This window comes from Aulonocara sp. 'chitande type north' Nkhata Bay, linkage group LG2, assembly GCF_057382095.1.
Source record: "Aulonocara sp. 'chitande type north' Nkhata Bay isolate Kocher_YH1m ecotype deep benthic linkage group LG2, A_spYH_male_GT1.1, whole genome shotgun sequence".
Classification (NCBI taxonomy): Eukaryota; Metazoa; Chordata; class Actinopteri; order Cichliformes; family Cichlidae; genus Aulonocara; species Aulonocara sp. 'chitande type north' Nkhata Bay.
Window position 1 is genome coordinate 29,301,984 of NC_141345.1, and position 15,927 is coordinate 29,317,910.

The following is a 15,927-nucleotide window of genomic DNA, read 5'->3' on the forward strand; positions in this document are numbered from 1 at the left end:
GAGCATTGACTTTGTTCTGTCGGGATAACCTGAGCTTTGAATGAAGTTGTAACATATTAAAACCTTTTGCGTGTGTAGTAGAAATAAAGTCGACAAACTTACGCTAACTTTAATTAGATTTCCCTGGTGATTTTATACATGCATTATGTCCCATTAAAGTATCGCTTATCTTTTCTTTTTTGGAGGCAAGTCTTGTTAATTCGATATAACTACCAGATGGTTGCTGAGTAGCAATACTTGCTTCAAGAATTACTTTGAATCAGCTACATCTAAAATGATAAATAAATAAATGAACCTCTCATTGGGACTTGTGCCTATTACATCGATCGGTGATATGTGAGGAAAGGGGACAAGTGAGCCACAATCCAGAACATTTTGTAATAATGTGGGACAGTGGATTTCAACATCCCATACTGTTGGAACTGCATTTATTTTCTTCCGTCTTACTCTCCATTTCTCAGCACAATTCTGTGCTGGATGTCTTGATTTATCTGAGGAAGATTACCAGCAGTAGATCAGCTATGCAGATATGGTGTTTATTTGCTGTGGTTCAGTACAGGCTATAGGATGTCAACTTGATGAGAACTGTGGTAGCTTATTAGAGAGAAATATGTGCTGCCAGCTGTACCCAACTGTAACATTACTCAGCTGATATCTGCATTTGCTTTTGCTAAAATAATGTCATTATAATAGCATATACAAACATGCTTGTCAGATATACTTTTAATAATTAGTAGAAAGCACTGAAAAGGATGTGGTTAAGTCATAGCTGCATTAATGAGGAGGATATTCTATATTAACATTATTATTATATTACTATTGACTAAAGTAATAATCCTTATAAATCATAATTCCATTTAGTTTGCCTAATATATTGTATTCAAATACTTTTATTTATCCGATGTTGGAGAGTTTAATAATTTCCCAAAGACAGATTAAATAGAGCAAATTAGAACATGTGTTAAACATAATTATCATCAACCAAACGTTTTTAAGAAATTTGAAAGTGAGATATTTTTATTGAATTTTAGCACCCTGACTAGTTTTCATAAATATTTTAAGAGCAGGAGCAGGTGAAAGGTTTCTTAACACTTGCTATATGTGGTTATTCTTCCAATAACAGACCTTAACTTGAAGTTGGCACAGTGCTTTTTAGTATACCTGCAGAGGAGTCTAATAATGCCTAATTTGAGTGAGGTTAAAAGAGAGAGAGAGAGAGAGAGACGGAGAGAAGGGGGAACGAGGAGGGAACAATTTTCCATAACTACGCTGCTAAGTAGCCCAGTCGTAATTCACAGTGACCGAGGATAGCTGCATTCATCCTGCTTAATTACGAAGCTGCAGTCATAAAATGGCTTTTTGCAGAACTGTGTTGTTTGTGTTTGTGTGCCCCTGTGATTTTCTCACCATGTGAGGGCCTACTTTGGCTCAAAGCCATCCTTAAGAGGATCCAGTACTGTGCAAGTCTTAAACCACCTTGCATTTCTTTATAGTTTTCTTGCAAGAAGCCAGATTTTTTGTAAAAAAAAGATTTATGTGGTTTTGAGCAATAGTTGTGCAGGAAAAATCTTCTCTGTGTGCACCCAACTCAAGGGATAAACCAATTCTGCGTCTACACATAACAGATTTGACATTTTTAGTACAAAACTTACTAGAAATGACAAATAGGGCATAGTTTGACGGATATAATGAGTACTTTTGCAATGAAAAGGGAATTCGAAAAGAGACCTTAGCCAAAAACTTGGCACATCTCAGCATTGTGTGCAATGTGCCCTTAAAATATTTGAGGAAACTTTTGAGCAGCTACTTCTATCAATAAATTAATCATCTTAATCTTCATCAATAGTAATAATGTTTTTATAGTCTTAATAATAATTTGAGAAATAGCTAATTGGGGTGAGTGATAGTAGATAAACAGTTACGTCTAACTGGCTGTCCCCCTACTCATGTTAAGGTTAACATGTGTACCAGCCAGGTTAACATTGAGGGAAACTCTAATATTTAATTGTTATTGAATCAGAACCTTTACTGACCTCTCGAAGTTCTTCATAAAGACTGGGTAGTCAGTGCTTCCCAACCCTGAACCAAGACACATATTTCATATTAGAAAAGTCACATGGCGCACCACCAAATGTAATTTCTTCTGTCTTACTGGCAGTTGGCATTGGCAACCCTTTTAATTAGAGCAGGTAGTTGCACTGCCCTCTAGTGGAAGAGAATGTAATTGTTCTGCCCGTTACTCAGGCCGATCACTAATCAGATTGAACCAGATAATCTTCCACGGCACACCTGTCTATACTATCTACAGAACTAAAAAAATTACCTAGTAATGTTGCTTTCTCACAATTTGGTGTGAAAAGGTACTGTATGCGTTGGTACTGTTGACATCTCTAAATATATATATATGGATTATTTTCTGTTATTGAACAGTTTAGAAACACACAGTCCAATGAATTCCTTTGATCATATCAGTCGATCGGTGGATAAGTAAGAGATCATAATGTGCATCTACGTCATTCTGTATATTTTTAATAACATTAAGAAAACACTTCTTAATCAAGGTGATTTTTTTTGTTTGTATGTAAAAAAAAATCTACTCATTTAAATCTACTCTATCCCACATGAGCATTTATCTTTGTAAATTCTGCTCTGCTGTATTTTGTTATCACTGCTGTGATCTTTAATTTAAATGTCATCATTGCACCTCTGTAAGATTGCGTGTGCCACAGTAAAAGAGGTCTCCTCGCAGTGCATCTCCGTGTGTACTACTGTGTTATGGTTGCCAGCCAAGAACAAAAGTGCTCTTGCCACAGTCCCTTCCCTGCAGGAAACACTCACCTGTAGCTTTTTGTGACAACAAACGCTACAGCAGCTAGCGAAGCAGCTCAAGGAACACTGTTCTCTGTAAATGTTTCTGGCCTCTGAAAACGTCTTATTTGAAGTGAAATTTCTAGCCTCTTGTCTGAATTTTCTCAATAACTCTGAAGTTTCCAGTTTGGGTGAAAAATTCCCACTGTCACCCTGCTGGGTTAGTTTTATTTCTTTTTATTCTGGAGTATATTTGTAATTTCTGTAATGGTTTGAAGTGACTCCTACAGACAAAATCACTCATCGAGATATAGAGGTTGCACTTACAGTAAACCTCTGCACAGGTGTAAATACAGCCAATTACATCTCTGTTACAACATGATCTTAGATAACAGATATGAGCTTTGTGCATCTTTATGTTACTGTATGAAACATAAAAATTATTAAAAAAAAATATGACTATTAGAGCAGATGAAGCAAGTAAGGTACGCCCAGACCTAAAACCAGTCTGTCAGGATTAGTGTCGTGGATGAGAGAAGGAGGACCCAAATGCTGGACTCACAGGTAGGTAGGTGAAGGTTGGTGTTTATTGTCGATGGAGTGAACAAACAGAACAGGAGTAGGAAAGGGCTGGCTGGCTGGACGACTGACTGACTGACTGACTGACTGAATGAATGAAGGACTGACTGACTGACTGAAAGACTGAATGGCTAGCTGACTGAACGCAGGCGGAAACGACAACATAACATCAATGACACGACAAGGGCTGAAGGGAAGAGAGGGCTTAAATACATGACTAACAATGACAACGATTGGAGACAGGTGAGTGAACAGCTGAACATAATGAACTAATGATAAATGGGAAGAGGACTGAACATAATGCACACAGACCAAGGCTAACACAATAAAACAGGAAGTGGAACAGGCAGTAGATAAACAGTGAACGTGAACTGAAAATACTGGGTCAACGACCCAGAAACCCTGACACAGTTAAGGTTGGAAGTATAGATGTCATTTCTGTCTCTTTTTTTGTACCTTTGTTTGCTCATGAATCAGAAATCACAACCCACTCACTTGACAAATTGCCATTTAGATTTTCTCTTCTCTTTTTTGGTTCAACAATGAAGTTGGAGTATCTTTTTTTATGATCTAAAACCCTGCCCTAAGTGGTTCTAAAGCTTTTGCAGTAATTGTATGCATATTTCATAATGAGCAAACTGCTTAATAGTGGTTCATTGTTGAAATTCAGCAAACACCCTTAGTGTCTCCAAAAAAAAACCCTCACCCACCCACACACACAAATTTGAAGATGGATGTTTATTTAGTGCTGGCGTGAAATGGTGAACTGATGAAGAGTTGCCTTGGTGACTTTGGTCCTGAAACAATCACAGAATCTATTAAATTGGCTTGGTGTGAGCATTTTCTATGAGTGATTTAATTATTGTCTCCACAGACCTTTTCTGGGTGCCTTTGAGTTTTCAAATAATCCACCTTGGCTTTTTCTGAGTTAAATAAACATGTTTTTTTAAATAGTGTAACTCTAATCATTTAATGCACCATTTTTGTAATAAATTCATGCTGCATACAAGTATAAAACAGTGTTTCAAATCCAACTGCACAGTAACCCTTTTTATTAGGAGAGATGGGCTCCAGCAAGGACAAGAACATTTTTGGCGAATGAATAATAAATTCCATCTACAGTGTACATTAAAATGTCGGTTTCTCACTACCTGCAATGCCCCCTAATTGGCTGACCAATTAGTTTGCCATATTTATGTGTATTTATGAATTGTTTTGTTTAACCTTGGATTCGTGTACCTAATATATTGATTTATGATCTTCCCAGTGACAGCTGATGAGTTGGAAATCACTTTTCCTTGTTTTGTTCTTCACAAGTTATTTTTAATCCAGGTGCACGTTGCTTAAGGCACTTTTCCTGGTGTGCAGAATTCTTAATGAAATGGAAAACTACAGGACGTGCTCTGTATGCGATGATGCAAATGATCCTTCCTGCCACTCCGAAAGTCTTACAAAGTTCCCAACGAGAGCATGTGAACGAGGAAGAAAAAAAAAAAGTGCAGACACATTTTTGATATCAGACACCAAAAGCAAAATATAAGATACATTGAACCTGAGCAAGTCAGTGAATATACAGTTTGACTTTAAAGTGAGGCTGTGAGGGTTTCTTAAGTTGTGTGTTTGCTTCTCTTCAGGTGAACACAGCCATGCATGAAGCTAAGCTGGTAGAGGAGTGTGATGAGCTGGTGGAGATCATTCGCCAGAGAAAACAGGTCATCGCCGTGAAGATCAAAGAATCCAAGGTAAAGTATTATATTCAACTAAATTTTTTTAAGCGTCTTTTAAGTGCAGTCTGAAATATTCAAATTCAGGTACAATCACAAATGTGGCACTGACTGATTTTTTTTTAACCTTTAAGACACAAAAAAACAAAGCTAACAGACAACAATATTGGCATTTTATTAACTTACAGGGAACCTACTATGGTTCCCTGTAAGTTAATAAAAAATAAATAAAAAGTCACTCATCCAAATGACTTCTTCACTTATCTGAAGAAATCATGAAGGAAGGAAGTCACTTGGATGAGTGACAAAACATTTCTCCCACTGAAAATGCTAAATCCAGATGAACATGCTACAGGCCATTCAGTCCTTATACGACCGTTGCAAGAGCTTGGTCCGTACAGCCGGCAATAAGTCGGACTCGATCCTGGTGGGTGATGGGCTACGCCGCGGCTGCCCTTTGTCACCGATTCTGTTCATAATTTTTATGGACAGAATTTCTAGGCGTAGCCAAATTAACATAATCAACTATTGGAATTTTTTTTTCCTGAATGCAAGTAGTTGAAGTTACCAGCGGATGAGCGTGCAATACCTTCAATCTCTTGGCGACCACGTTTCATCACAAAGCAATTGCCCAGGTCACCTCAAGAAAGGCAACCTGCCTCCAAACACTCACGGCCCAACTTAGACTGACTGCAGTTACTCTCAGATTGGTCAAGGTTTGCAAATAATCGCTGTCTAATTTAGAAATTCAGAGAGGTTGCCATGATATTGTAATCAGTCTGAGTCAGTCTGTGCCAATGAGCGTAACTCATCCTGGAATGTGTCTCTTTACGATAGGGAACTTGACTCAACTGGTTGCCAAGTGACTGTAATCTGGTTATATATAATAACAAGATTCCTGAGCATCTATCCCATTTTGCAGTTAAACTGCTGTCCTGAAAGAACTACAATATTCACTTATTTAGAGTAAATTTTCAATATATGTTTTACATCTATGAGGTTCTGACTGGACTACGAGTGTAAGTAGTTAATATGAATTTCAGTATATGTAGACAGCAACAGATTTCTGGCTTTCCAAAATGTATTTAATAAGCTAACCCTGACTCTTCACTTCAGAGTTAACGAGACTGCAAGTTCACTGCACACAGTCACAAGAAATCACAAGAGTTTAAAGGGCTTGTGACATTAAAGGGAGACACTCGAGGAACTGAGGGGCTGCACCAAGGCCTAGTATAAGATAACTTAAGATAAATATGGATTATTTTGAACTGTGAATCATGCATAGCCACAGTTGCAGAGTCCAAGAATTGAAAAGAAATGTAAATGACCACAACAGGTCCCAATAGATTTAATCAGTCAGAGCAAGATTATCATCCAGATGTTGTATTTTTAGTTACTGTTGAGTGTAAAGCTGAATATTGTTTAAACTCCTGAGATAAGATCTATAGTTAATTAACTGAATGTCTGCTGAGGCAGGCAGAATGTATATTTTCCTAATAAAAAAAAACTAAACAAGATCTTTTGTTGTAAATGATGTTGCTGGGAGTTGTTAAGGAACCCCAGGCGGTGTATAAGCGTATCTCTAAAGCTGGGCTTACACTGTGCGATTTTTGGCCCATTTTGAGCCGATTTTTCAGTCGTGCAACCGTTTTGGTGATCGGCCCGATTTTGGCCTTCATCGTGCGTCGTGCATCGTGTAGTATACGTGGGGTAACGAGAAGCGATTAACACCTCACGACCAGCTCCCGATCATCAATCGCTTGGTAGTCACGACCGTCGTGAGGGTGTCACCGCAGCTTCTCACACTGCGCACGTGCAAACACATAAACGTCAGTGAAAAAGACGGAGTAGTACGGCAGTACAGCATGTGATCTGGACGCAAGCGATGGAGGCACTTGTAGAATTTTGGAAAGCTCGGATGAGCTTTGGATAGCTCATCCGAGCCTTTTCCATGTGGCCTCACAAAATCATCACAACCACAACAACCGTAAAAATAGTTGGATTTACACTGCTGCTCAATCACAGCTGCCTGATCAATGTTTTTCATTAGCAATTTAGCAAAGTTGATGGCGGTGGTGTGTCTGTGTGAGTGAAAGACAGAGAGGGAGAGCGAGCGACAGATTACCTTCATTTTTATGGACGCACAGTTTGAGCACTCGGGTCGCATCAGAGCATCGGGCCGTATAGTGTGAGACCCTGCATCGTGACCTACGAACTTCTAACCCCTGCAAGTCAATCGTACAGTTTGAGCAGAAGCTGAATAACACGACTGAAAAAAATCGCACAGTGTATGCCCAGCTTAAGTGTACCGTACAACCAAAACGAGTTATAGATGGACGATCTTCTGCGTGTGTCATTAACTGAATCAGTCCAAGATTAGACGCATTTTTATTCAGCGTGCATAAACAAAAACAGTGATTACTGGCACTTAGAAGAGAGAGATGATGACTTCGGTGAATTCATATTACATCGTTTCATTCAGTTTTCAGCAGTTCATATTTCAAAAACTTGTGTCGCCTTGCCATCTAAAGTAAGGCAATAAGCCCGACCCACCATCACTTTGCAGAAGCGAATGAATATGAAAGCAACGATGCCGTGGACAGAATATATTTGTGTGGTTGTCTGCTTGTTTACCCAAATATACACCACATGCAGGCTTTACGAGAAATGAAAAGCACGGAGGATAAAAAAAAAGAGAGCAATAACAGTCTCTCCTCATATTTAGGCAGTCAACATGAATGCGTGAGGAAAGAATTTAAAATGGCAGGAAAGACTGTTCTGAACCTCCTGCTGCTGTTTTAGAAAGTCCACAACTAACTGCACAGACAGATACACATTTGGCTCTGTGTGTGCGTGTGTGTGCATGTGTGTGTGTGTACTCATGCCCATGTGTATATGGGTGGTTGTCCCGTCTCTGACCATGAATAACCCTTCCAGAGGTGAAATTTTAAGTGCTTGTGAAGGATCCAAGGTGGCAGAGGAGCTTCATAGAGAAATTTCCCAACAGTTAACACAAAGACTAAAATAGGTTTGTGTGTGTGTGAGACAGAGGAGTGTGTCGACAATGAATGCAGACAAAGAGCAAGGTTTGTTCTCCTGAGAGTCTGTGCCTGTAAAAGGCTCTCCAGCTGAAGGTACAGCGGTCAAATGTAGGAAGCCCGTATGCATCACTTTGAAAGGTCAAGGAAGATGAATCAAATGCGCCTTGACTAATTCAAATGTGTAGAAGAGAGCAAAGGATAAGATGAATATTGATATTTTACACAGCGACATTGCTACAAAAACACGGCTCATATTATACATTTTATGAGCAAAGTACTGAGATGGCTTCCTGTTGAGGACAGTCTCATAAAGGAAAGTGTTCAGAGGTGACTCTGCAACAGAATAACCGGATTATACAGGCTTGATCATGGTGAGCAAGGTGCTCCCATTCTCTCTCTTACTTCTTCATAATGAGGTCTGTATCTTGCAGAGGAGACTCAGCAGTCATACTTAATCTCTCCCAGCTCACACACACGCACATAATAAAAAACAACAAAAAAACCAGACTATTCCCACGGCCGGGTTTCTGTTTGTGTGTTTTTGTCATATGACTTCCTGTCTTCCAAGCATCTATTCTGCCGCTTTTCCGTTATCTTTTCTTGAAAACTGTTCAAACTCCAAGGATTAACAATGCAAAACTCTTTTAGTGTTACATACTAGCTTTTTTTTAACACAATTTTTTTTTAACGATCTCATGGGTCATTTGAACTTCATTTTAAAAGCTTATGCCTGGTAGGGACTCATCATAAAAACAACAGCATTACTGTTGTTGGCACCACTTAAACAACCTGTCTCTGTGTTTATGTGACAAGTGCCTCTTGTGAATGTGCAAATATAACATTTGTCTCTCAGAGCCAGGTCAGGATGGATGGTCGACCTTACAAAGCCTTTGGCTTTGGCCTGTTTTCAGTGCTGTGGTTTTGTTTATTCTATTTCTTTAAAAGCAAATCAAGGCTGTAAAACTTTAAGGATCCACATCCAAAATCTAGTGACTGATGGCTGGTCATTACTTGTAAAATAGCGCTTCATGCTACCATGACTTACAGATGACATATATTCCCACAGCATCAGCTGGATTTATCTGTTGTTGAGATTCTGTCTTTTTGTATGCAGTCATATCCTGGTTTCATCTACTTTCAATGATAAACAGTATGAAAGACTGATGAATTTGTTTTAATGGCCACCAGGGGATTATAGCTGTAGCTGCAAAAATACCTACAGAAGACTATTTAGTAATTTAACCATTATGCCACTGCTAAATGTTAGCTACAAAAATATGTTTTTCAATCAACTGGAGTGAGAGAAAACATATTATTTTTATAAGCCATTAATAACACATTGCTTTGTTTTCATATCTATGATTGCACTTTAAGAAAATTCAGCCTCTGAAAAAGTTTTGACTCAGTAAAATGATAAAAAAAACCCAACTTTAAATATTGTAGCATCACCTCATAAGTATTAAAATTATATTAGAAGGTTCATTTTCAGCTTTAAATCACGAACTGTAGGCTTCGCACAAAGTAAGAGACACACACACGAACACACACTCAGACCGTGCCATATTGTCCATTATTTTGCAGGAGAGAAGTAATCATCTCTAAAATTGTTGTTTGCGGCCTATGTTGCCAAATAACAATTCATCCTTTAAACCTCCTCTCGCTTCTCCTCTCTTTGCAGTCAACAACCTGCTCAAATGTCATTTTTAGTGACAAGAGATTATGGCGGACTTAGTGCAAGTGCAGCTGAGATGTCAGTTGAAAACTCCATTAAGACTCCAGCTTAACGAGACTTCTAAAGCAGCAGCAGCAGCTTTTCCAGCAGCGGGAAGGAAAGTGGACTTTAGATTCCATGAAAACTTTTGATGGTGACCTTTTAACCATGTGAACTTTTTAGTTTTGTTTAGTGTTAGATTCAAATTAGCCTTAGCCTGAAATTAAGAGACTTAACTTCATTCTTTGCCTTTAGATTCACAGATGATTTATTTAATCATTTAACAACACTCCACGCTAAAGCCGGTATTGAATTCTACAGTTGCCTCTTGCTGGCAGTCTCAGCGCTCACAAAGACCCTTTGTTTTGGTTTGTTTTGGTTTTTTAAATCAAACTAAGTTCATTTCCAGGATCAGGATATGAGCAGCAATAAAGATAAACAGATTACTTTCATTTCAAATTTGCTCATCGTGGTTTTCCTTTTGCTCGGTGGGAAATGACATTAAAGCACACACGCTAACAAATTACAGTGAAAAGGACTTTACAAACCGTGCTTGTGTCTGAATCCTGACCCGACAACGTGACCTGACTTGATTCGCACAGCATGATGCTTTGTGATGAAAATGAAGCAAATTATTATGCGGTCCAAAATCAGCAGTTTCCTGTTTGTCTGCGCTGCTACATTTGAATCATGCGCACCACGTGAATGCACAGTAGATGCGCTTACAAGGTGCTTAAAAGACGAGCTCGATGTCTCTTTTGTTTGGTAAGGTAGGAGGGAAAGAACTGTGACTTTTACAGCCAGTAGTGTCTCATCCATTTCCTGTCAGGCCTCGTTTCACAGTTTTTAAACATGGGTATGTATGCACAGACTGGTGCCCCTCATCCAGTGACCTAGAACTATCTGCCCTTTGATTGTGCAACATGATATTAAGGTCAATGTGAGCATAGATCCAATGGGCTCACTTAAACTCAGGCCCTCTGCTTCTTTTTCTCCTTTTTCCTGTTGGTGCATGTCTCAGATAACTGTGTCTATGACTGCGTTTCTGTGTGGACTCCATAGTTTTATTGTTTTTTGTGAGTAGATAAACATCCTTAATCATAAACTCTAATGTCATCTGCTAATTGCTTCTGCACGTTCAGATTCTTCTGTGGATATAACATTTGATCACGCTCGGTCGTATGTGTTTGAATATCTGCGTCTGTTTGTCTTTGGTTATAAAACTTCAGTTAACTCTGCAATATGGAAAGTTCACCGAGCAAAAATCATCTGAGAGAGTGCTGTCTTTGTGTCAATAATGTGTGCCGATGTGGGAAGCAAAGCACAATTGGCTTTTTTTAGTTACTGTCAAAATGAATTTAAAAAATCCACCAAACTGAAATTATTGGAGTGCAGAGGAGGGCTCTTTTTTCTCTTTTTTTCTTTTTTTTTGGATATAGAGAGAGTTTTGAGATCCTTTTTTCCTGAATTTTTGCAGTGGAAGGCACACAAGTTGCCCTGAGCAAATAGAAAGTTATTTTCAGTCCCAGAAGATGAACATAGAAGATCAATAACACCAGTGAACTACTTTTGTCTAAGTTTTGGAGATGGGGATTAGAGACATAGAGTACGTGTCAAGATTCCCGCATAGTAAAAGAATGTCGAATGTTTTACTAGACCAGGTGCTGGCAATGTCGTCTGCGTTCTCTTAGCTAAATGAAAAATTTAAAAGTCGAGTTATCGAGAAGGGCGATGTATTCCTTCAAGGCTCACAGTGTGCAAATGAAAACGAACCGCGTGTGTCGTAACGTGGCAACGTGTGCTTTGTTTGTTCCAGGTGATGAAACTGCGCAAGTTGGCTCAGCAGATTGCAAATTGTCGCCAGTGTTTGGAGCGCTCCAGTGCCCTGATCACACAGGCTGAGCAGAGCTTGAAGGAGAACGACCACGCCCGCTTCCTTCAGACTGCCAGAAATGTCGCCGAAAGGTAGGTGGAGCGGCGCACCGACTTATACCACCTGCCTGTTGCAACAATATGCTAATTTCACTTCATTATAGCTATTAATAGTCCAGACAAGTGGGAGGCTTTTGACAAGTCATCCTGACTGGGGTTTTTGTCTCGCTTTTTCCGTGTGGAGTTGTGTCATCTTGTAGCAGGCTGCATGATAGTTGTCAGAGTATTTGGCAATAAGTCTTTGACTCTTTAAATCCAAACCTCTGCCCTACAATGAGTTTTCGATTTTTACCTCTGTGAAATCCACTTGAAGGGGCTGCTGGTGAAATCAGCATTTTATCAAAAGTCTTTGGCTCTTGCGATCAATGTCAGGCCTCTGTTGAAAATCATCTATCATTTAAGGGCCAGCTCTGCAGTTTTCCTTTCAACCCTCGCACTTCTGTAATACCCTCATTCCTTCGTCGTCCTCCTCCTGTAGATATTTTGCTCTGTCTCTTTCACAAAGACCTTTGCAAAAGCCACGGCTAGCACACTATCTTTTATTTGGCCTCGGCTCCACTTTTCTTTCAACCACCTGGCCGTGCGCTTTATTGACTGACTGGTTTCTCTTTACTGAGGAACTGAAGTCTTAAGGACTAGTGCTGATCTCAAAGCAGAAGTAGGCACAAGTTTCCACAAAGCTGTAGAGACTGTAGAGTAAGTCTGTCAGTGCATGTCTGCTTTGAGTGTGTTTTGACAACACCAAGGCAGACATTCTGAGTTGGATTGGATGTAGACATTTATTCTGAGACTATGAATTTCATGTTTGTATTCTTTTAAATTTTTTCCCCTCTCTTGCCCTTTTCCGTGTCACTAATAATGTCTACCACCTCTCTCCTCTTGCCATCTCACCTCACTTCTCTGCTCTTATTTTTCCATCTCTTCATCACCTCCCATCTTTTCCTGCTCCATCCCTCTTTTCCTCGTCACCTCATCGGACCTCTCATCCCTCCTTCTCTACCATTTACTTTGCTCGCCCCCGTGTCCTGACAACTCAAAAGGGTTGCAATGGCCACGGCCTCCTCGCAGGTGCTCATCCCAGATGTCAACTTGAACGAGGCGTTTGACAACTTTGCTCTTGACTTCTCCCGAGAGAAGAAGATTCTGGAAGGACTAGATTACCTAACAGGTAAATTCACATCCTGTCAAATCTGCAGTAGATATGTTAACAGTCGTCCTGCTGCTGTCTTGGTTTTGTTTTTGTTTTTGTTTTTTTGATTCACTGTTTCAAAGAACAAAACTGTTCTCTATAAGTTAAGAAAACTATCCAGCCTTGTCACATAAGCCCTTTTCAGACATGGAAAACACAACTTTGCTGACTTATTCAATTCAATTTTATTTATATAGTTCCAAATCAAAACAGCAGTCACCTCAAGGTACTTTACATTGTAAGGTAAAGACCCTACAAAGAAATACAATACAAAGAAAACAGCAAAAACCCAAACAATCACATGACCCCCCCCCCCCCCCCCTATAAGCAAGTGCTTTGGTGAAATTAGGAAGGAAAAACTCCCTTTTAACAGGAAGAAACCTCCTGCAGAGCCACGCTCAGGTAGGGGCAGCAATCTGGCGTGACTGGTTAGGGGTGAGGGGAGGAAGACAGGATAAAAACACACGTTTGTCCTGTTTGACATTCTGTAACTCACAAATGCGAGTTATCAGACTTTGATTTTCACATTTGGACGGCAACTGAAACCAAAATACACAAACCTATCTTTTCCTGAGGGAAGAGAGTAATGTTATTTTATGGTTCTTTCAAAACCTTAACCTCTGTTGACTTTATTGCTTTTCGTGGCACCTCAGCTGTCTTCCTTTCAGACAGAAAGGTCATCTGGCCTTAAGGAGCAGCAGATTAACTCAACAAATGCTCATGCTTTCTATGACAGTTGCAAAGTATAAATTATCTAAGATTGTGTTGGACAAAAAAGCACAAAGGAAGCTTTTCTAACTCTGCTCTATTTCCTCATACATTGTTATCTTGTACTTTGATCTTTGTGAACCCTGATCTCATATGCCATCTGTTTTTGGATGTCAACACCCTCTCTTTAATTAAAGTCTTCATTGGCCAAAACAAAACACAGGCTCACACCTGTTCAGAAGTTGTGTTGTGTGCTATATGGCTCCATGCTATTCAGACTTCTCCACGTTGAATGGGCTGCCTAAATATTAATAGGTCAGACCAAGAAAGGGTGTGATCACGATCTTTACAAAAGTGACCGGGGTTTTCATTCTGACACAAAGCCAACACATTCATATGCCCTCAGATAAATGAAAACGAATGTCTGAAAGACGTTATGAACACACAAAACTCCCCTTTAGAAAGACAATTACCTCGTGTCCACTTAGTGTCAAATTCAAGTAGTAAAAAGTTTATGCAGCTGTTGAGACGTATTATATTTCTGAGAATTAAGACAAAATGACTTGATGACGCTTTCTAACATTTATTTTATTTGATCGTGTTCTTGTTTCCTCCACACGTAGCTCCCAACCCTCCATCTATAAGAGACGAGCTGTGCACCGCCTCCCACGACACCATCACTGTTCACTGGACGTCTGAGGACGAGTTCAGCGTCACCTCCTATGAGCTGCAGTACACGATCTACACAGGCCAAACAAACTTCATCAGTGAGTAACACACACTCAATAGAGGGGAAGAGTAAAGAACAAGGCAGAGCAAACTCATTGGACATGATGCTGTCTCACAGTAACAAGGTCCTAGGTTCAAATCCACCATGTTCCAGGTTTCAGTGTTCTCCTCACGTCTCTGTGGGCTCCCCCTGGATATTCCAGCTTCCTCCCACAGAACGAAGTGGGGTTAGGTTATTTGATGATCCTAAATTGGTTGTCTGTGTTAGCCCTGTGACAGATTAGTGACATGTCCGGGGTCTACCCTGCCTTCCAACCACCCTGAATTAAGTGGAGATTATGGATGAATGGATGCTAACTGAAACTGAGCAAAACTTTAGGAGTCCCATGGATTTTTGCATTCTCTCACGTAGAACCATCCACAGTTACTTTCTCCCCCAACCATTTTTCGGATGAGAGGGGACAGCTGACATGCTGCAATAGTTTTAAATCAATTTTATTGGCTGACTTTTTACTAGTCCCCCACATCTGAAATGAATCTGGTGCCACTGGCTGTCACATAGCCCTCCCATTGTTTATGCGTTTCTTTTCATGCACTGTGCATGATGCACTTCACTTGACTTTGACAACTTCTCTTCGACTGCAGTTCTATGGACCACTGACTGCACGATACTTTCACGGACTGCTTCTGCTCAGGCTGTTCATTCTGTTGCACTTCCTTCCTTTTGCTGTTGCCTAGCCACCAGCTCTAATTTCTTCTCCATTTAGTTGCATCCTCAATTACAGCCCGTGTTTGTAGCCTGGAATTGTGTGACCCTGCTGCTGTTGTGGTATTATAAGAATCGTCTAGTTTTTATCATAAAATATATATAAAATGTACATCTATCTACACAGAAGCACTAAGCAAACCATTTTCACTGACCTCTCTTCGGGTTCAAGAAACAAAGCACTGCAATCATTTCAGCATTACTTAGTCTTATTTTGATATGTTCAATATTTTATACCAGCTGTGTTGGATAACCTGGATTTTTTTTTTGTCTTTTTTGTTTTCCATACTTGTATTTTTAGAGAGATGGAGCTGAGTTATCAAGAGTACTCATTATAAAATAGGCCATACAGTGCATACTGTAACACAAGGGGATGCCTGAGAGAGAATCACATATTTTTTAAGCAGTGTGAAAACTCAGCAGACACAAAAACTGAAGATCATAGCTTCACAGTTTTAACCTTCCCCATTAATCCTCAGTACCCCAATCCCTGTATGAGTACCATATTTTTTATTTCAGGGCTGTAACAGTACAATGTACTTGTGATATTTCCCAAACATTTATTCTGCTAGCAGATCAAAGTCGGCAAGAATCAAACAGATTTAATCTAACTAAACACGACCATGATGAAAGTGTTTTGCTTTCAGTGCTTTTCCCGTTAGATATGAATTGCAATTACTAGAGGTGTTTTATAATAGAACAGAGATCATACTGCAGTTTATAAGAGCAAATGCTTAGTT

General features: G+C 39.6%; 1 protein-coding gene across 5 annotated transcripts in view; it reads left to right on the forward strand.

Annotated features, from left to right (window-relative positions):
• mid2 (midline 2) overlaps positions 1–15,927 on the forward strand; it is a 172,024-nt gene that overhangs the window by 127,057 nt on the left and 29,040 nt on the right. For all 5 annotated transcript variants that reach the window (XM_086258046.1, XM_086258039.1, XM_086258030.1 and 2 more), the window contains 4 exons: positions 5,022–5,129; positions 11,680–11,828; positions 12,836–12,963; positions 14,316–14,459. In XM_086258046.1, coding sequence (XP_086114172.1) covers positions 5,022–5,129; positions 11,680–11,828; positions 12,836–12,963; positions 14,316–14,459 — 529 coding nt within the window. The remainder of the gene's footprint in view (positions 1–5,021; positions 5,130–11,679; positions 11,829–12,835; positions 12,964–14,315; positions 14,460–15,927) is intronic.